Here is a 22,344-nt window from a genome sequence, read left to right as displayed (position 1 = left end):
TTTTATGACAAGGCTAGGCAGTGGAACATACCAATTCATCTTAAGCAATTTACTCAATGCATTACTATAAGCAATCCTAAATAGAACATATAGATAAGGTGTTCATTGTTCAAGGAACACATGAAATCAAATAGAATAGGAACATGTATCAAGTTCCAAAATATGCCAAGTTTCAGGTTCAGTATATAGCCATCCTAGGTATTGGCCATCAAAATAAGATGCAGGCAGGAGGCAAAGAAGCTTACATCCCATGATAAAAATGCTGTGATAGTGTGAATGCCATCTGGTGGAAGAAGGCCTTTCATTTCCTCAGAAGACTGGCTACCATACCACATCTCTTAATTTTGGCTCCTATTAGTTATACAGTTTTGCCTGAAGTCTATTCTTAGCCAGGACTGGTTTAACCAGGGAGGTCTATTGCAATCATTTGACTTCTGAAGGTGTTGGTTGGGTGAGCTAGTTCACTGGGCAGTGTGGTCACATTTATGATATTTTGGGATCCAAAATCGAAAAGGTCATTTTGGAAGCCCAGCACAGCTCCTTCCATATAAATGTAAATGCATATGTAAATATGACTAATCTTTTTAGCTTTTTATTCCTGACTGTTCTATGGGTAGTCCACAGCTTACAATCACAATGGAGCCAGCTATTTGGCTTGTAAGTTGTTGTGGTTGCAAGTTGAGGCACCATATTTTTATGATGGTTGTAAAGTGAGTCACTGTACTTGTTAAGTAAATCACATGGTTGTTAAATAAACCATCTGGTTAAGAGAACTCAACATACCCAATGGGAATTTTTAGTATTTTCTTCCAGAAAATGGCAAAAAACATTGTAATTGTATGAAATGACCATGGGATGCTGCTACTGATTGTAAATGTGAGCTGGGTGTCAAGGACTTGACATGCAATCACATAACTAAGTACACCTCCTTCTTAGCCTTTCCCCCATGATTTTAATCAAAAGTCCAGATGTTGTATTCTGCACTATTGGAAGTTTCCAAGCATTTTTCATGGTATTCCTGATGCTTGCCTGTAATAGTTACTTAGTTATTTCAAATGTAATGAACAAAGGTGTGACACTTACAAATTTCAACTGTTATAATTCACATTTGTCTTACTTTAGTTTGATGAACTAACACAAGAAGTGTTATCTGAGTTCCAAGTGAGATCATTAGGAAATGGTTTGATTCTGAAACAAATTCATAGTGAAGCTAATCTACTTGATTAAGGAAGGAAACATGAACTGCTCATTCAAAACAATTAAACCATCATACAATAAAACTGATAACATTTTGTTGCAGAACTTTATTACCATGCTTAGGTGAGTAGTGTAATGTTTCCTGCCTAAGCAGAGGGTTGGACTTGAAGACCTCCAAGATCCCTTCCAACTCTGTTATTCTGTTTTCTGTTTTCAAACATTTTGACGTGCTTTCATGTAACCCATTCATCTTATTCTTATTGTAGAATGCCGAAGAATAGAACGTCTAGATATTATTTTTGTCATTGATGGTTCTGGAAGTATAGATCCCAAAGAGTATGATATTATGAAAGATTTCATGATAACCTTGGTGAAAAAATCTGATGTTGGCTACGATCGAGTTCAGTTTGGAGCAGTCAAATATTCTGCAGAGCCAGAAACATTTTTCTATCTCAACCAGTTCAATACCAAATCGGCAATCATTGAGGCTATTCAGAATGATAAACCTATAGGAGAAACAACATATACAGCCAAGGCATTGCGTCATTCAGAAAGTCTTTTCTCCAAGAAGCATGGGAGCCGCAAAAACATTCCTCAAGTTATCATAGTGATAACTGATGGGGATTCTCATGATGCAGCAGAGCTTGAGGAAGTATCGAAGAACTTCAGGGCTCGTGGGATTGTGATCTATGCTATTGGGATAGAAAGAGCCAAGCCAGATGAACTTTTGACCATGGCAGGATCTGAAGACAGATATTTCTATGTAAATACATTTGAAGGCCTGAAAAATCTCTATCCCAGATTATCTGATAATATTTGTGGTGTTTCAAAGTCAGGTAGGTGGTTTTTTTCTTCAAGAAAAAAGTAATGAAATATTTCTGAAAAAGGAATGATCACACTGAAATGCTATTGTGATTTACTGATCAGTAAATAAAACACAAAATCAGTCTAAAAACCAGAACTGGTTTCAAAGTGATGGTTACTCGCAATGTTTATTGGAGATTAATTCTAATCACATGTATATTGGAGTAAGAGTCTTGCAATGAAATTCTGAAAGCACCTACCCAGAAAATGAACTACATAAGACCCAATACAAAATAAGATTGTAGGGCATTACAAACCTAAACATTTTTCTTATAGCCTCATCTCTATGGCAAAATATACTGCAATTTACCATCCGCATTTATGCATGACTACCAAGCTATTTTACAGAATTATAGTTCAGCTGAAATATATATATATGTTGGACTCCAGGGTTCAGTCAAAATAAATTGATGAGTTAGTATCATCCAACCAGAAGTAGGAAGATTGAGCAAGACATTTCCCAGGGTATTCTGAAATCTCTGACTGGTAGGTTATGATCTCTTTATGAACTGGAAATTTCCTTCCTAATTAAAGCTTTAACATAAAGTAAATATAATAAATAAGAACTAAAATACAAGCAGAATTTACACTGGTTGACTGTAGTATTTGATTATTTTTCAGGATCCATTATTGGTTAATCTTCTCTCAGCTTGTCTTAGACTATTTTCATACCTTATTATGTTTATCTTCTTTCTCCTCTATTGCAGAATGTGGAATTCCAGCAGATCTGGTATTCCTGATTGATGGTTCTAATAGTATAAGTGACAGTGATTTCACTAAGATGAAGATTTTTTTACAAGATGTAATTCATCCGTTTGATACCACCCACAATGTGCAAGTTGGTATTGCTCAATATAGTGACAGATACCAGGAAGAGTTCAGCCTCAATATTTTCTCACGGAAATCAGAACTTGAAAATCAAATCAGACACATTCGACAGATGGAAGGACTTCAGACATATATTGGTGCTGCCCTTAAGAAAGTGAAGCTCTACTTCACTCCAGAAGGTGGCAGCAGAATAAATGAAAAGATCCAGCAGATTTTGCTGGTGATCACTGATGGAAGGTCACATGATAGAGTTGTTCAAGCAGCAGAAGATCTGAGAAAGAAAGGCGTTGACATATATGCCATAGGAGTAGGGAGAATTGACCATTTGCAGCTTAGTCAGATAGCTGGCTCCTCAGACAGAAAATACACAGTTGATAATTTCAGCGAACTGAAGGTAATTAAAAAAAGACTAGTTGATGATATTTGTGAGCAAGAAGATAAAACATGTAAGTATTCTCACTTCAAGCACTCTAGTAGTTCAAAAATTTTCCCTTTTGGAAAAAAATGGGTTATATGTCTTTTGTTCCATTTAATCATAAGGTTACAAAGATCTGATCTGTTATATTATAAAGATGAATCTTGGTGAATGTTCAAAGAGTGCCACCAATAATTATTTTAAATAGGGGCAAAAAGAACAAGGATGATTTTCTTCTACTTTTAGTTGAAATAAACCTTGTTGTTAAAGCTCATGTCAATGTAACCTAATATATATCACTAAACAATTGAACAACTTAACAAAATAGATTAAATCTCTGATTTAGTTTAGCAATGGACAAATTTATCAAGTCTATTATTAACTTTCTCCCCAAATTTAATTAGATATATTCCGTTTACCGGTTTAGAAAAACCCACATGCAAATTTATATGTTCAAGTATATGTAAGACAAGAGAACATTTTATATGCCCCTCTAAATGCATACATTAATTCATGTTTATGTGCAATTTGTTCAATATGCCCCAATTGTTTTCATTTTCATAGTATAAATATTTTCATATGGTGAACTTGGATTGATACATTCCATTACAAATTAATGAAAAATATGAATACAAGTGCATTTTGAATCAGATATAGGTTCAGAAAGTACATATTAGGCATTTTCACATTAAAGTGAACCAGATAAATGTCTAATTGGCTTAGAGCAGGTGTGTCAAACTCAATTTCATTGAGGACCTCATCAGGGTGTGTTTGACTTCAGGGGACCAGGCAGAGGTGGGTTTCTCCCAGTACAGTACGGTACAACAGAAGAGGTAGTGAAAATCTGGCGAACCGGATAGGACCAGTAGTAATAAAGGTGGCCTGGCTACACTCCCGAACCTGTTCTCCCATCAGAAGCTTCATCAAAAGCTTTTTTTAAAAAAGTTTTTTCCCCTGCTGGTTTAGGCAAGGGAAAAAAAGCTTTAAAAATAAAGAAAGAGGGGGGAGGGGGGAGGGAGGAAGAAAGGAAAGGGAGAAAGAAAGTGTAGAAACCTCTCGAATGAGGAGACGGAGGCGAATATAATACAACTGTTGTTTATTGAATAAACTGACAGGAACAACACAACGAGTCGTCTGACAGCTATTTATACCAGGAGCTGTCAGACGACGAACCAATAGGGATAAAGTATTTCTCCCGCCGGCTGGCTGGTGCGCCTGGGCCAATCAGAGGATCCCTATTCTCGACTGCCCTCTGCTGGCCAGGCTCACCGGTACACAACACCCCTTTCCCCTGGATTGCGCAGGCGTAATCGTCTAAGTACGACGGACGCCTGCGCACGCGCTGAGAGCGTCTCAAAGAAGATGGCGCCTCGCCCAGGGAAGGTGGAGTGTCGGCTCCGCTCTTGTGGCGAACAGGCCTGGCAGCGTCCTGGATGGGTCTTCCTCCCGGCAATGCACCGACGGCCAATGGTAAGTGAGCCAGCGCACCGGGGGGGGCTGTTGCGAGGTCGGAGCTAGTGGCGTTTGGACGGTCGAGCCGGCAGGCGGCGTCGTTAGGGCCTGGTTGCTTTTCTGCAGGTGTGTTGTGTTCAGGTCCCTCTGGTCGCCGACGCAACTGGCTTATATGCCGCCGCCAATGTCTGCCATCATCGAGGAGGACCCTGTAAGAACAGGGCCCCGTGATGTCAGTCACTTTGCCAGGTAGCCACTTCGGCTCGCCGGTGTAGTTGCGAGCGAATACCCCCTCACCCACCAGAAAAGACCTGGGAGGGGAAGGAAGGACAGGAAAAGAAGGGTGGTAGAGAGGGTGGAATCGGTCTAGCAGGGAACGAATACGGCGACCCAGCAATAGTTCCGCTGGGCTTTTGCCCGTAGCGGGGCAAGGGGTGGAGTGCTGGGAACGGAGGTAGGTGGAGATGCGGAGTGGCCAGGGAAGGGTGGCCATACGGGCCAGGGCTTCCTTAGCGGAGCGAACCGCTCGAGGAACGCTTCCCAAGCCTCAGCCTCTGGCCGGAACGGCGAAAAGGCAGCATTTGAAGCCATTTGCGGCACTGTATAGGGTTCCACTTTGCCCGTCCTCGTCGCCAGTGTAGAAACCTCTCGAATGAGGAGACGGAGGCGAATATAATACAACTGTTGTTTATTGAATAAACTGACAGGAACAACACAACGAGTCGTCTGACAGCTATTTATACCAGGAGCTGTCAGACGACGAACCAATAGGGATAAAGTATTTCTCCCGCCGGCTGGCTGGTGCGCCTGGGCCAATCAGAGGATCCCTATTCTCGACTGCCCTCTGCTGGCCAGGCTCACCGGTACACAACAGAAAGAGAAAGAAAGAAACTCACTTTTCAACCAGGAGATTCAGCCAAGGAGAAAAACAAATGCTGTTGCTTTAAATCGGAACTGAGCATGCCTGGCTGTGGAATTCTGGGAGTTGAAGTCCACAAGTCTTAAAGCTGAAAACTTTGGAGAGTCCTGCTCTCCAAAAAAGCTGCTTGGAAGGAGGTTTTCAAAGTGACATTCAGCAGTTTGTTTCTGGGTCAGCTGAATAACAAACTGGATAAAAGGAAGGATTCTTATATGGTTTTATGTTTTTGAAGTTTTGGGGTTTGTGCAATATGGGCTTTGTGTTTGGATGATTCCTTGCTTGTGTGAATGAATGGAGCCAAACTTTCTATAGGCTCATTATCTCATTATCACTATTTGGCAGGAATGTGGAATGAGTCTCAGGCAGGTTTCTTTGTTAGCAGTTTGATTTTTCCCTTTCTGGTAGTAATATTTTATTTGGGAGGGGGTTGCTTCCCACAGAGAGAAGGGAGAAAGAAAGAAAGGAAGGAAGGAAGGAAGGAAGGAAGGAAGAAAGAAAGAAAGAAAGAAAGAAAGAAAGAAAGAAAGAAAGAAAGAAAAACAGCACAGCAATTTAGGGCTAGAAGGATACTCAGAGGTCATCTAATCAACCCCCTGCTGCAGCAGGAAACTTTACATTGTCTGGATTATTTTGGTGCCTCTAACAGAGAGAAAATTTGCCAGAAAGGAGAAGGAGTTTACTAGGACAAAGCTGCCATGCAGAGGAAGGCAAAGATAGTCCTTGATTTATGACTACAATTGAGCCCCAAATTTTGGTTGCTAAGTAAGAGTGTTATTAAGTGAGCTTCACCACATTTTACCCAATCCATGACATCTCCTGGTGAGTGACATCAAGTTGGCTATGCCCACACAGTCACATGACCTCCAAGCCACGCCTTCAAAATAGGCCACGCCCACATAATAGGTAGTAAAAAAACTTGAAACCCACCCCTGAGACTCGGGTGGCATGGCCAGCACGACATCCCTTATGTTGGGGGTGACCTGAGCGCTCTGCCAGTGAAAATGGGCTCTTGCAACCCTTTGCCAGCAAAAACGGAGCTTCGCTAGGCCCTTCGAGCTCTTTTCGCTGGCAGAGGCACTACAGGCTGGTCCTTCACTGTAGTGGTGAGTTTCAAAATGTTTTACTACCTTTTCTGTGGGTGTGGCCTATTTTGTGGACATGGCTTGGCAGTCATGTGACTGGCTGGAAGTGGCTTGGCAGTCATGTGACTGGGTGGGTGTGGCCAACTTGTAAAATGTGGTGAAACTCACTTAACGCTCTTGCTTAGCAACCAAAATTTTGGGCTCAATTGTGATCATAAGTTCTTCCTTCCTTCTTTCCTTCTTTCCTTCTTTCCTTCCTTCCTTCCTTCCTTCCTTCCTTCCTTCCTTCCTTCTTCCTTCCTTTCTTTCTTTCTTTCTTGTGTCTCTCTCTCCCACTTCCTTTCTCTTTCCTTCTTTCTCTTTCTTTCTTTCTTTCTTTCTTTCTTTCTTTCTCTCTCTCTCTCTCTTTCTCTCTTTCTCTTTCTATCTTTGACTCTCTCTTTCTTTCTCTCCCTCCCTCCCTCTCCCTTCCTTCCTTCCTTTATCTTTCTTTCACTCTTTCTCTTTCTTTCTCTTTCCCCCTTCTCTCTCTCTCACACACACATCCCTTCCAGTTGGCAAAAAATTCTGTTTTGCCAGCTGGGAGGCTGGCAAAGAAGCCTCACTAACAATGTAAAACAAACCCTATCACCCTACGCACAATTAACTGGAGTGATTTTCATGGGGGCAGAAGGGGGACTTGGTACTTGCACCGAAGACTTCACTCCTGAGATGCCCCTGTCTTCCTACCTATAGCCATAGGCATTGAAAGCCTGAAAATGCCACCCCTGTATTTTTATGAAGACAAGCCGCTCCACGAATTGCATTGGAGAATCGGGCCAATGGGCAGCGATGACTGGAAAGGAGATATGTTTCACTTTCAGGGCTCCTGCTCCACTCAGCTCCCAGGAGGGCTTAGGTGGTGGTGGCGGTGGCAGCTCCTGGGGAGTGAAGTCATCATGGCTATTGTCTCCCCTGAGCTGCCCTCCGAGTCTCTGAGGCACCTGTTGCTTGCAGCAGGAGGAGGAGGGGTGCCATAAAGCTGGGCCACCTTAAACCAAAGCCTCTGAGTAACAGGGAAAGAAAGCTGCACTTGGAACCTGGCAAAAACCGCTGCTCGAAAAGCGTGGCTTTCTTTCCCAGTTGCTCAGAAGCTTTGGTTTAAGGTGGCGCTGCATTATGCTGCTCCTCCTCCTGCGCTAGATTTTTTTCTTCCAGAATGGCAGGGGGAAAAAACCCACCTCACCTCCGAGCTCCAACACTGCCGCTCTGCCAGAAGGGGTGGGGAGATGGGGGACTCCTGCTTGCCAGTGGGGAGTACTTGGTCTTGACTACCTCATGCAAGGCTTTGGCTTTTGAAAGAAGCCCCCATGCCTCCTTCTCTTTGACAGCTGCATGGCTTGCAGTCAGGTGGGGAGAAATCAGGGGGAGAGAACAAAGTGCAGGGCCTTTTTACACAAACCAAGGAAGGAAGAGGAGTGGATGGAGGCTTCAGTTGTTGGAAGAAGCCCCTGCTCTTCATTCTCTTTGACAGCCTCCTGGCTTGCAGTGGGATGGGGAGAAATCAAGGGGAGAGAATGAAGCATGGGGGCTTCCACAGCCAAGGAAGGAAAAGGAGCCGAGGCTTCGGCTGTTGGAAGAAGCCCCCCCCCCCCGCTTCCTTCTCTTTGACAACTGCCTCACTTGTAGTGGAATGGGGAGAAATCGGGGAGAGATGGAGGAGAAAGCCAAGCTTCTGCTAGGGGCAGCCTTCTACTCCCCCTCTCTCCCTGATTTCTCCCTGGCTGTGCTCACGGAGGAAGGAGGCAGAGATGCTGGCCCGTGCTTGCTTCCCTTACTGCTTGCCACCACCACCCTGTGGCCCACTGGCTGCAGCCCCACCAGCTGGGTGGGCAAAGGAAGTGGGTGGGCAGGGTAAGCATGGTGCAGACGGGCGGAGTGAGAGAGCAAGAGAGTGGCAACCAGGCGGGTGGGTGGGGAGCTAGCAGGGACAGGTCAGGGGATCATACTGGTAAGGGGGCATGGCCAGGCTGCCATTGCCAACGGTACAGAAAAATACGGCCGATTTCTGCTAACTGTCCACCCATACTGGTTTGTACCGGGAGGAACTCACCTCTGCTTTTCTGTTTCCAGGTTGGCACCGCAGACCAGATTTAAGCATTCTGCGAACTGGATCTGGCTTACTGGCCTTGAGTTTGACACCTCTGGTTTAGAGTGATGGATATTTAAATTATTCAAACAGAGTCAGGTCTTTGAATTAATTGTCTCATGGTCCTCCTTTTGATGTTTTGACATGGCTAGTGATCATAAAAACATATTTCCTCCTTTCCCTGCATTCATTCTTTTTTGTTTTTTTATTTCTTTTTCATCTGATAGTAGTTTACTGTAATTGATGCTATCTCCTCCTCCTTTGTAACAAACAATAGCATGCTTCGTGGATATTGTTGTGGGAATAGAGGTCTCTTCACAAAATCAAGGTGATCATGTATTCCTTGGACAGCCCCAGCTGGAATTCTATCTTCCTCAAATTATAAGCGCTCTCACATCTTTAACTAGCCTAAGCTGTAATGCAGGATCACAAACACAAACCAGTGTGGCACTGAAAATTAAAAACACAGATCCATTGGTGGCATCAAAGTTCCAAATTGACAGTGAAAAACTTATAAACAGTCTTGTGGGCACTACCATCACCAATGCATCTCATCTTACTGCAGAGTTCTTGGATTCACTTTGGGAAACATTCCAAATCAAATCTGCAAACAGAAGGAAAGTGAGTTTTGTGTTTTTATTCCTCTGTACTCAAAGTCAGTTCTACTTAATACAACTTTAGGCAGTCTGCACATTATTATTTTTACTTTCATATCAGGTACTACTAATCTTTACAGATGGCTTGGATGATAGAATAGAAATCCTGAAAGACAAATCAGAAGAACTGAAAAAAAAAGGTATGTCATGAGTTATACTAAGTTCATGTAACTATTCCATATTCCCATATTTCTGAGTAAAATAAATCCCTTTCCATGGAAATGCCGAATGAAAAAAGGGGGCTATAAATCTGAGACAAAGGATTTTTGGACACAACAAATTGGCAAATCGTTGTGGACATAGCTATTGGCCTTGAAAGGTTAGGAGAAAAAATGGAACCCGATTATCAGATGTTGGAGATAAGAATTTCATGTTGAAATTTAATTTTACAGAAAGACTCATCATCAGCTATGGAAATATAAGGAATATAATATAAGGAAAAGTACAAATTGTACAAATAGGGACAAATCAGGCTTACATATTGTATTTTTAATGCAGTTCTAAGCTTGGTCAGTATGTGGCAATATAAGGCTGCTGCTGTAAACATCTTCAGCCCTGAGGTGATGTGATAGTTAGTTTGCCTATTGGTCGGAGGAAAATAATCTGATATCGGAATGGAAATAGGGTTTCTTACCCATTGCATAGGCTTGGTGGGAGAAAGGCCCAAGCATCTAAACACCAATTTCAATGTAAATGGAAGTGATAAACAGACCAATAGAAGATCCCTCCCATCCTACCTTCCCCATTTTTTACTTACAATTTTCATTTTTATTATTAGAAATGTTTATTTTTATGGTTTTATTGCTTTTATAGGTTGTAAGCTGCCCAGAGCTGCCTTGAGGCAAGATGGTGGCAAACAAATTTAATAAATAAATAAACAAACATAAAATCTTATATTTGATATACAACAGAATGCCAGAATTCTTTCATAATGGTTTCTTAACTTTGATACAATATATTTATTAAAAGTTGTTAAGTTTGCATGTGTCAGTTGGCCAACAGAAGCCTGACAAATGCTATATAGCTCACAGATTTGCAATTGCAAAAGCATTCACTGTAATTAAAATTAAGTATGTATTTATTTCATATTAATTTTTCCATTGTTATAATTAGGCATCATAGCTATTGCTTTCAACTCTAATATTTTTTAACTAGTCAATATTTTACATAAAAGATTCTGCAACTCTTAAGTATTTCGTTTGTATTAAACTGTGACAAAAGCAGGACAAAGCTAATGTTCGTTTGCTTAATGCCCAATCCTTAATCCATTTTCTTAAGGCCCAGTTCAATTTTACTAAACTCTTGTTATAATCCTCTCTGTAACCTTCTATCTATTACAGATTTCCACAACATATCTTCTCTAGGACTGTCCTCAGAAACAGACTTAGAGATAAATTGCTTAAATATGGAAAACTGGGAGCTTTGTTTGTGTGGACTATAGATGGTTAATCAAATCTATCATTGGATCCCCCACCCTCATTTTAGTACACTGTTTCTGCAGTATCACATTATAAAAATTAAAATATCTTTACATGGACATTAAAACCTAAATCCTTTATTATAATGAACTGCAGACATTACATTTTTGTTACAAAGTTGAATACTTACAAATTGTGAACTAGTTGAATACTTACAAATAACCATGAATATTTTAATCAGGATTGGATGCATTAATAACTGTGGTTTTGGAAGGAGCTTCAAATTTTGATGACCTGCAATTCATTGAATTTGGAAAAGGCTTTGGCTACAAGATCCAGCTGAATATTGGCATGAGAGATATTGCCAGTCAATTGTTCAAATACATGGTAAGCAATTCATAAAAGTGAAGGCATAAGTAAATCCTTCCAAATCCAGTTGACTCTACTTTCGGGGAGGATGTTAGGACTGCAAATTTAGAGGCTCAAACTTAGAATAAATTGGTACAGGTAAAATATCATTTAAATCTATTGAACAAGGGTTAACTGTTGTGACTTGAGAGCCAAGAAATTTGGCTACCATCCTTTGAGAGGTGAAAGAAAGGTCTAACTGTCCAGAAAGTTCCAATGCATGCTGGGATTGTCAAGAATGTTATGGATGTCCTCTCTCTCTAAATTCTGTAGATTCAATTCTATAGATATGGTCAAATACAAGTTGCAAAAATCTATAGTAAAGCACAATATTTCCATCTTCCTGCCCTGCCACTATAAATTCACATTACAGAAAAATGAAAATCTTCTACCTTGGTTTCATCCTATCCAGAAAGATTGCATTGTTAATTAATTATAACCTGTAAAGCTTTTTGCACTGTTTTCCATTATAAACTGCATATGAAGTAGAGGCAGATAAAATACACAATTTTTAATATTGACTGTCTTCGCAAACTGAATAAAGCCTGAGTTAGTTTTTAATATAGTTTGACTGTCATAGACTGAGTTCATGCAAAACCATGGTTTACTTTCAGAAACTTAAGTGAGCTGATTCAAAGAAAATGTAAGTGATAAGTGATAAGCTACCGTGTTTCCCCCAAAATAAGACAGGGTCTTATTTTCTTTTGACCCCCAAAATATGGCCTTAGCCTTATTATTGGGGGGTCTTATTATTTTGGGGGTGCAGGAGGCAGCAAGCATGGGAATGCATGTCCTGTTGCTCCAGTCGCCACCACTCCCTGTTCTTTGTGCCGGCTGAGTGGCTGGCCACTGCCCTGCGTCGGGTTGGACTTTCTTTGCAGGACGGTTGATCTGGGGAGCAAGAGATTTAGGAAGTCTGGGCTGGCATGGGGTGGTTTCTCCAGTGAAGCGTCTGATTCAACCCCAGGGGTGAGCGTTTCACTGCTTCTCTGCCCCAGCTTGGAAGCTGCAGAGGAAGCCTGCCATGCCCGGCGAGGCGAGGAGAAGAGACAGCAAGAGAAGCCACATCTTGCTGCATGCCTCTCACTTCTCCCACACACCACCTGCCACCCCTCTCGTTAAAGAGATGGTGGGGAAGGGAAGCAAACAGGATTCTGTTAGCATTGGGGTGGGGTGGGAGGTGTTGGGCTGTGAGACGCACATCCTACCCGAAACTTGCAGCTCCATTGCATTCCTAGCTGTTTTGTCCAGGTAAGCACCTTGTAAAAAAAAACCTCGCAAGTTCAACTTCCCTGATAAAAAAATTGTGGATAACTGCTGCTACAGTACCCTTCGGAAAGCTGGTGCAAGGCGCATGGGATGCATTGCTTGGCCTCCTGCTGCTTTTGTGGCAGCAATCAATGGCAAAAGCAGCTGCACTTGCTGAAGACCACAGCCTGAGCAGGACCCACAAATCAGCTGTTTCGTGGATAGCAGCTGGAGCGACTCAGCTGATCCAATTAAGGAGAAGTGCTGAAGTGACCGGGGAAGGGACGTGCTTCCTCCTGTGCTGGCCACACCACCCTTTCACTAGGGCTTATTTTTGGGGGAGGACATATATTTACACCCACCCCAAAAATCAGGCCTGGTCTTATTATCAGGACATGTCGTATTTTCAGGAAAACATTGTATTAAAAAAGCACTTTAATATGGCAGAACTGTATTATTATATTGTTTGGCATTGTTCATCTATGTGCTTGTCTCTTTTTTTGATATCCACTCAGACATAAGGTCTACTTCAACTTAATAGAAAACATCCATTTGTAAGTTCTCCTTTTGTGTTCTACTATAGCATATGGTATATAAGAAAAGAAAGACAGAATAACCCAATGAAAAGCAAAAAAAAAAAAATCCTACTAAATTAACCTAACTTTCTCCTATGAAACAAAAGTGTGTTGAAAAGAGGAGCAATGACCTCCTTTTAGTTCAACTTGTGAAGTCTAGAAAAATGTTTCTTCTCCCAGACTACTACGACTGGAAAGTGCATTTTGTAGCTTCTGCCCACTAACCAAAAATCATGTTTGAAATTATTGTAAAACAGCATAAACATGTTGAAACATCTTTCTTTGACAAAAACCTTCCACATAAACAAAACAAAAACTGCTGAATGAATACTTAGAAAAAGTGCCTAGCTCCTTGAATCTATTAAGTGATCATCTTCTTAAGATGATGGAAGACAAAGAGGTGAACTGAGAAAAATTGTGATTTGATAGTGATGCTTATTTGAGATGCTACAAGAAGTTGTTACATTATTTTCTTGATGTTATAGCTTGGTAAAAGAATACATTTTGTTTTTACTGGTAATTCTTATTACTGTCACCAATCTCCTCTTTGCAAGAATAACATTGCTGAACGGACTTGTTGCTGCATGTACTGCAAATGCATTGGTGAAGAAGGAGTACCAGGCGAACAAGGAAGATATGGAATGGAGGTAAAGGAGAAAAAATACCAATTTGTTTAGATACTTTATAATTAATTAATTAATCTTTGTACAATCATTATGTATTCTTCAAATAATATTTGATTTCAGTTATTCTTGTCATAATTTCAGGGATCTCAGGGTTTTGAAGGAAGCCCAGGACACTTAGGAGATGAAGGGGAACCTGTAAGTTATTAAATTACATTTCATGTATTTACAAAAAAGCGACACTTTAAAAATCATGATAAGAATCAAAACAACATGCAGTGATTCTGTACCATCTAGCATTACTTCTACATTACATTACTTCTGTTCAATCATTCTCTCAAAGTTTTCCATCTTCATTAAATATGTTTCTGTTTTTCTGACTTATGCTTGACACAGTTAGTTTAGGCATCCTTTTGGATAATTTTTGGTATTAATTTTAAGTTTCCTGAAACTTCTGTGTATTGTTTTTTTCCCCTGTTACCCTTGTTCAGTGATGGCGAAACTCTTTCTTATGGCGTGCCAAAATTGTTCCCAAACTTTCGGTTGGCCTGTTGGGGCCGTTTTTCACCCTCCCCACCTCTGGAGGATTTCCTGAAGGCTGGGAAGGATGAAAATGGCTTCCCCGCCCCTCTGGAGGCCCATTGGGGCTGTTTTTCACCCTCCCCAAGTTTCAGGAAAGCCTCTGGAGGCTGGGGAGGGCAAAAACAGCCCTAATGGGCCAACCAGAAGCTCATTCCCAAACTTCCAGGGGGCCCTTTGGGCCTGTTTTTCACCCTCCTCAGCCTCCGGAGGCTTTCCTGAAGCTTGGGGAGGGTGAAAACAGCCGCCCTCAACCTCTGGAAGGCTGAATATCAGCTGACTGGCACGTGCATGCACACCAGAGCTGATGACTGGCATTCCAGCGAATATGGCTCCGTGTGCCATCTGTGGCTTGCATGCCATAGGTTTGCCATCATGGCCCTTGTGTATGGATACCCAGATTGCCCACAGAATTTGGTCCAGCAAAGACATATTTTAAAAAATTACTATATTGAGACTCAAATATCAAAAAACTTTGTGATTGGCTAAGTAGCTTTATAGAAGTAATGAAAAATGTGTAAGACTTATCATGAGTTTCAATACAAAAGATGTCAAAGTTTAAAGAACTATGAATATAATTTCTACAATGAGCCACGGTGGCACAGTGGCTAGAGTGCAGTACTATAGGCTACTTCTGCTGCCTGCTGGCTGGCTCCCTGCAATTTGGCAGTTCAAATCTCACCAAGCTCATTGAGGTTGACTCAGCCTTCCATCCTTCTGACGTCAATAAAATGAAGACCCTGATAGTTGGGGGCAATATGATGACTCTGTAAACCATTTAGAGAGAGCTGAAAAGCACTGCAAAGTGGTATATAAATCTAAGTGCTATTGCTAATTTAATACTCCTTTTTCTTTTCCTGTGTTCTGCATAACGTTGTTCATCCTCAAAGAGAATCATGTAATAGGGCATGTGTACACATGCATATATACATGCATATGTATAATTCAGCAACATATGAAAGCCAAAATATTCTCTGTTCATGACATGGAATTGATACAAGTTCTGTAAAATAAACTTTCTTAATTTTCACTATTGTTAGGGTCCAAGAGGATTGCCAGGATCAGATGGTGATAAAGGTTACAGTGGTTGCCAAGGCAATAGGGGACCTAAGGTAGGAATTATAGTATTTATCCAATACCTTTAAAGCTTTTACAAAAAGTTCTTTATGTCACTTCCTGAATTAAGATTATTGTATTGATAGCTCTCTTCTTTTTCAGGGACAAAGAGGAATAATTGGTGAGAAGGTACAGAAACTTGATTTAAAAGCATGGACTAAAAGAAATGGACTGTATGCTAAAATTAGAGATCATATACAAATGAGCACTAGCTATTTTCCCCCTTTCTGAAAATTGCAATATCCTTGATATTCTTACTGATATTTGTGGAGGTGAGGAAGGATTTTAATATTCACTCAACTAAGAAAATAATAAATATTTTTTTTTAAACTTATTTTTTGCCTTCCCACCAAGGTTTAATGTGTAGAGGAAAAATTGTGTAGGCTCATTTAAAGTCTACCAGAGAAATACAAAGACTTCAGAAAATGTTGGGATTTGCAGAAGAAAAGGATAAATAAAAAATACCAAAAAAAAGAGTTTGGAAGCTGATATAAATACAATTATATCTTTAAAAAAGATAATATTATAATCTGTTGGGACCAAGTTTGAATTTTGGTGATCTGATGAAACCGTCTGCCTTTTTTTCTTGGCAACATTATAGAAACAGTTAGCCATTGTCTTCCTCCAGATTTTGTTTGTTTGGTTTTTTGAAATTTATTTCCCAATCTAGCTCATATTTCAGGGATTTTCTGATGCTCTCCCACACAAACACAAGAATTATGTTTATTATGTTTAATTATAATTATGTTTAATTTTCAATCAGGAGTAAGTAGATATTACCACCTACATGGTAAACTAATACTGCATTTCTTCCAGAAAGACAGTTGGATAGATGAAAGCAATCACTTAGCAATTGGCTCATTGATACAGCATTTGAATGAATGATTTCTTCAGGAACTTTTGCTGATGTGTTGTTTTTTCAGCTACAGCTGTTTTGACATTTTAAAATCAGTTGTTCTAAAGAATGATGACGCGTACTTTAGTTTTCCAATGTATTGCTGCAATAAATTTGGCAGTAACCAACACAATTCTTTGTTTTAAAAAATACAACTTTTGATTAAAAATTGTAGATTATATAATATATTCAAGAGTTAATTGCTCATTATTATTAATTATTTTAACTTCCTCAAAAAAGCCCTGGACCAAAATGGATATATAAATGACAACTATTTCTAGTGATAAAAATATATGTCATTTTGTGTTCCCTCTGAGGCCAAAGGATTTCTCAGTTATCTGATTTTAGTCTTGAAGCGTGGCTTTAAAGGCATTTTGATATTAGGTACCAGCATTAAAGATGGTCCTTACAATTCTTTGGAACAATCGTGGGAATCTAAAAGTCACACTAGTCAATAGTTGCAATTCTAAATTCCAGATTTCCACACTATGTGCCTTCTGGAAGATGATGTGATAACACCCAGAATTGTCATGCAGACTATGTGAACAAAGTTCAAAGTGTTCTAGAATGGCCCAACATATAGCAAATCCCTGATATGTAATTAAAATATTTATTTTATTTTATTTTTACTTATTATATTTATTGGCCGCCTTCTTACCACAGGATCTGTGGTATATATGTTAGGATTTCACTATAGTGCAATTTTCAAACAAGTTGTGATTTCTGACAACTACCTGAACAAATCTTTGCAGGTTTTTTGGCAATGTTTTCAGAAGTGGTTTGTTTTTGTCTTCTTTCTAGGGCTGAGAAAAAGAAAATGGCCCAAGCTCACCCAGGTAGCTTCATGCTTAAGGCAGGACTAGAACTCCCATTCTGCTAATTTCCATTAACAACTGCACAACTGACTGAAAATAGTATAACAATGAATAATTACCACAAATGGAAGTAATAATAGTCTTGCAAAGTTTTCCAAATTTTTAAAATCGTTTGCTGTCAGAAACTAAAAACCGAAAACAACTAAAATATATAGTAGTTTGGATGTTGTATATTTTTTGTGCTTGGTATCAAATCATAGAACAGTAACATATGCTTGTGTTGAACTTTGACTGATAATTTTTGCAGGGAAGCAATGGAGAAAAAGGATTTGATGGCATTAATGGAGAGCTAGTAAGATCTGTTTCTCTTTATTTTCTATTAATGTTCCATATGAATTAATGATACTTATTTAGTTAATTAAATTTGATTAAATATTTAATTTAACTCAATAAATTTAATGACAATAGATTTTTTTGTCTCCAAAGGGCTCTCCTGGGCTTCCAGGATTTAAAGGAGCAAAAGGTGACCCTGGTAACCAGGTACTTGGATTTATTTGGTTTACTTATTTGAAATTCAGAGTGCTGGTATTCCAAACTCCAACCAATCCATTCTAATTCCTTTCTAGCTGAGGTCAAGACAGCAGTCATGCTGCACAATCAAAGACCACCTTTGTATAGTCATTTGATATCATCATATATAGAAAAGAGGTGGGGCTTTGCTCATGTGATTTTTGCAACCTGGCAAACAATTACCACAAAATAAAATTATCATAACTGGAGAAGACTTCTGGTTGAAATAACATATTGAAAGAAACTTCATAAATTATGTTGTATTGACCTATAAAGTTTTAGGATTTAAGTCATGTGATGGTAGCCTCATGGTCAAAGCTCCTCCCCTTAATTGTGTTTCTTTTATTAGATTGCTATATTTACATTACAAGATATGCGGCATTTAGGCACCTTAATACATTGAACTTTTACTTTTGGATTTATTTTGCTGAATGTCTTCCCTTATTATTATTAATGATAAATTCCCATAGGGCCAGGGGATCCTTACTTTCATTATAATATGAAATAATAGCATTTATTTCTAATACACATTTTTGGACTTCTAGAATTTACGGCACCTCAAACTTGTTGGTACCTCTCTTTTCTGCCAGTATGGTTTCAGCTATAAGAACAATGACACTCAGAGCTGAATGAGGGGGAATGAGGCAACATTTCTCAAACAAACATTTTTCAAATTTTACAATAAGAGTAAAAATTCAATTTATAGTACGTATAAAATGTATAATTACTGAGATCCAACCTAGCATTAGTGTCGTCTCCCCCCCCCTACTACCATAGCATTTTTGTATTCCAAAAGAATGTTACTAATATATTGTTTTACCTCTGTCAATACTACATTGATCTCAGCTTCTCTTTGTAGTACAGGAAGGTATAAACCATTTATAGTTAACAGTGAGCCAGTACGCAAACTAAGAATTAGGCGCATGGCCATTTGCTTTAAAGGAGTGATGGGTGTAGATGTTCCTCTCAGAAATGAAGATGTCCAACTGCCTTCAGCTATTCTGGTCATCTGTCAGAAGTTGCTTCTATTTTGTATGAATTAAGACTCAGTTACATCTTATTGCTCAAAACATCTTTCATGCATTTTGTTTTTTAAAGGGTAGCCCAGGAATCAAGGGAATTCATGGTGAATGCGGCAAAAATGGTTTCCAAGGAGACCTGGTAAATATTTTTTTAATGGAAATGAATACCATGTGTTGTTCTATAGTTAAATGTATTGGGGAAAATTGAGTCATTTTGTATATAATAATGATTCTTTTTAAAAGCTATTGATAAGAGACAATTGAGGAAAATGTTTGGTCTTACTTATTCTGCCTAGTTATGCACATGTGTATATTATAGATATTTTAGAGACTGGAATTGTGTTAGAATTAACAGAGAATCACTGTTAATTTAGGTCCACAATGTTAATATCCATATACTCATTTTAAAGAAGAGTGTATGGCAGTAATATTATACATTTATACTGCAATTGTAAATATAATATATATTTAGAATATATTAAATATATTATATATTTAGAATATATTGAATATAATATATATTTAGAAAGAATAGAATAGAATAGAATTGGAAGGGACCTTGGAAGTCTTCTAGTCCTGCTCAGGCAAGAAACCCTTCACCATTTCATACAAATGGTTGTACAACCTCTTCTTAAAAATTTTCAGTGTTGGAGAATTCACAACTTCTGGAGGCAAGTGGGTCCACGGGTTAATTATTCTGTGAAGAACATTTATTCTTAGTTCTTGGTTGATTAGTTTCTATCCATTGTTTCTCAACCTTTCCTCGGGTGTTTTGGAGAATAGCTTGATTCCCTCTTCTTTAAGACAACCCCTGTGATATTGGAACACTTCTATCATGTCACCCCTAATCTTTCTTTTCATTAAACTGGACATACCCAGTTCCAGCAACTGTTCTTCATATGTTTTAACCTCCACCTAATCATCTTTGATGCTCTTCTCTGCACTCTTTCTAATCTCAACATCTTTTTTACATCGTGGTGACCAAAACTGGATGCAGTATTCCACGTGTGGCCTTACTAACACATTATAAAGTGGTATTAATACTTCACATGATCTTGATTCTATCCCTCTCTTAATGCAGCCTAGAATTGTGTTGGGTTTTTTGGCAGCTGTAGACACTGCTGGCTCATATTTAAGTGATTGTCCACTAGGACTCCAAGATCTCTCTCACAGTTACTACTATTGAGTGAGGTACTACCTATACTGTACCTGTGTACAAGGGTGGGCTTCAAAAAGTTCAGCAATGAGCTCTCTGTCTGATTGCTGGGTGGTTGTGGCCATGGTGGTTGTGGCATAGTCTGCCTTCTGCACCACGGCGGGGGCAGGGGGAGCACATATGTTTTTGCCTTCCCCAGATTCTGGAGGTTTTCCTCGAGCCTCTGGGAGGGTGAATACTTCCAGGAGACCCATTTTCCCCCTCCCTGAGCCTCCACTTGGGCCTTCACTTACCTTGCATCCAAAATGGGACACATGGAGACTCCTGGGAGGGCTAGGGTGAGATGGGAGCTTCCAGGCTGGGGTGGGAGGGGCTAGCCAGGGATGGAATTTGAAGGTTCTCTGTAACATTAGCTATAGGTTCTCCTGAACCCGGATGAACCCGTTGCAAAAATGGGCTGTTTTTGGGAGGTCTGCAGAGTGCAAAAACTTTTTTTTTATTTGCCTCTTCAAAATCTTGGTGCATCTTATACTCCAGTGCATCTTATACTCCAGTGCATCTTATACTCCGAAAAATATGGTAAATAAGTTTGCTTTCTCTCTGTTGCTTGTTTACCTTCTTGCCACTTTCTTCCACTAGTGACCAATTGTTTCCTTGACTTTTTTTTTGTTATTTTTGACTTTTGTCGCAAGTCTTAGTTCATTTTGAGCCTTAGTTTTCCTCATTTCATCTTTGCAGGCTCGGGCTATGTGCTGATATTCTGCTTTAGTTATGTGCCCCTCCTTCCACTTTTTATACTTGTCATTTTTGTCTTTCCATTTATCAGAGAGTTCTTTGTGCAGCCATGCTGGTTTCTTTTGAGAGCTGTTATTTTTCTTCTTTATTGGTATCTAGGGAGATAACTGGTATGAATATTTGCCCCAAATGTACATGGTATAGGTCCTTCTTCTATCTCTATCACACCAGGGGTACCAGTATTATTCTTCTAGATGTTGATAGAGCTATTTAATTTATATAATCCTTTTGATTTATAGGGAAGTTTCAAATGCTGATTCAATTTTGTTGGTATAGCCTTCAAAAGGACTGACAAAAGTATATCAATCTAATCTTGTACTAATTATGTTTATGTGCTGTTCAGTTAATACTACTAAAACATGCCTAATGACATAAACATTTTTATCACAATATATCCAGGGTACTCCTGGAATAAATAATAACACAGCAGGACAAAAAGGTTTCAAAGGAAGAAATGGAAGAAAGGTAATCAGTTATTTTTATAATATGTTTCTTGATCACTAGAATATTAGTTGAAAGTTGCTTTAATAAAAATGTAGTATGTTTTTATGATATTAAGGGCTACAGTTAGGGTTAGGATTAGACTAGTATAGTCTAAGACTAGTATAGATTTGGTAACCATTTGTTCTGTTCAAAACAAACATAGTTTCTAAGTGGGAGCCACAGTTTGCTCCTTGGTGTCTTGGTTCTAAATAGTATAAGTAGATAAGCACCCAGTTTACATAAAATAATACAACTATCTATCCATATAGTAGCATCAGTTTGGAGAGGCAAAAAGTGACAATGATGACTGGGTAATTGAAGCTCTACCACTTTTTTATGCACAAGTGTGATACACACACAAATATGACATGGGACTTTGAACATGTAGTAGCAGCCCTTATCTTCACTCCCATCAGGTCTGTCTGTCTGTCTGTCTGTCTGTCTGTCTGTCTGTCTGTCTGTCTGTTTTTTTCTCTCTCTCTACTTACCTACCTACCTACCTACCTACCTACCTATCTAGCATCTACCTGTTGCAGATTATTTATAAATCTCCCATCATACCCATCATACCGAAAATGGGATATGTAGTTCACAAATGGAGGCTGCATGATTGGTATGGAATTTAGGAAAGAAGCCATTTTTATATTCAAAATAAAACATAGTGTTTTGTTTATAGGGTGAAAGGGGACACTTTGGACCTACAGGAGATCCGGGATCCAAAGGAACCAAAGTAAGAACCAAAGAAAGAAAATTTATACTGATTTTTCTTATGAGTGATCCTCATGATAGTATACCAAAGGCCATTTCCAAATTTGTTCATAGTAGTAGACAGAAAGAAGATGCTAACTCAAATGTTTCTTTTCTTAGGGCTCTTACCCACATCGCAGCATTGAAAGTGGCAAAACAAAAGTCCAGAGCAGTCCTGTTGTTGTACCTTAAAAATGAGGCTAGAAAAATTGTTGCATGTACATGACTGAGGACTTTTATTAGACAGTGAAACAAGTGAGATGATTCAAGATGTTCAAGATGTTATTGCTTCTATCACCCCCATCTTTCACCATAACTATCCCTGCTTTTATCTCCATATTTGCTGGAGATTG

The 22,344-nt window shown here is 39.3% G+C and overlaps 1 protein-coding gene across 1 annotated transcript in view; it reads left to right on the top strand.

The window, feature by feature from the left end:
• Positions 1 to 22,344, top strand: part of LOC309401588 (collagen alpha-6(VI) chain-like) — a gene marked incomplete at both ends in the record, with an annotated part of 126,193 nt that overhangs the window by 72,106 nt on the left and 31,743 nt on the right. The window contains 14 exons of the mRNA XM_081970655.1: positions 1,464 to 2,033; positions 2,769 to 3,335; positions 9,163 to 9,506; positions 9,603 to 9,681; positions 11,201 to 11,346; positions 13,745 to 13,837; positions 13,958 to 14,011; positions 15,433 to 15,504; positions 15,611 to 15,637; positions 17,526 to 17,570; positions 17,705 to 17,758; positions 18,887 to 18,949; positions 21,161 to 21,226; positions 21,921 to 21,974. Coding sequence (XP_081826781.1) covers positions 1,464 to 2,033; positions 2,769 to 3,335; positions 9,163 to 9,506; positions 9,603 to 9,681; positions 11,201 to 11,346; positions 13,745 to 13,837; positions 13,958 to 14,011; positions 15,433 to 15,504; positions 15,611 to 15,637; positions 17,526 to 17,570; positions 17,705 to 17,758; positions 18,887 to 18,949; positions 21,161 to 21,226; positions 21,921 to 21,974 — 2,234 coding nt within the window. The remainder of the gene's footprint in view (positions 1 to 1,463; positions 2,034 to 2,768; positions 3,336 to 9,162; positions 9,507 to 9,602; positions 9,682 to 11,200; positions 11,347 to 13,744; positions 13,838 to 13,957; positions 14,012 to 15,432; positions 15,505 to 15,610; positions 15,638 to 17,525; positions 17,571 to 17,704; positions 17,759 to 18,886; positions 18,950 to 21,160; positions 21,227 to 21,920; positions 21,975 to 22,344) is intronic.

This window comes from Natrix helvetica (genome assembly GCF_964273705.1).
Source record: "Natrix helvetica genome assembly, chromosome: Z".
Lineage (NCBI taxonomy): Eukaryota > Metazoa > Chordata > Lepidosauria > Squamata > Natricidae > Natrix > Natrix helvetica.
Note: the sequence above shows the minus strand (reverse complement) of the source record. Positions and strands in the feature narration are given on the sequence as shown.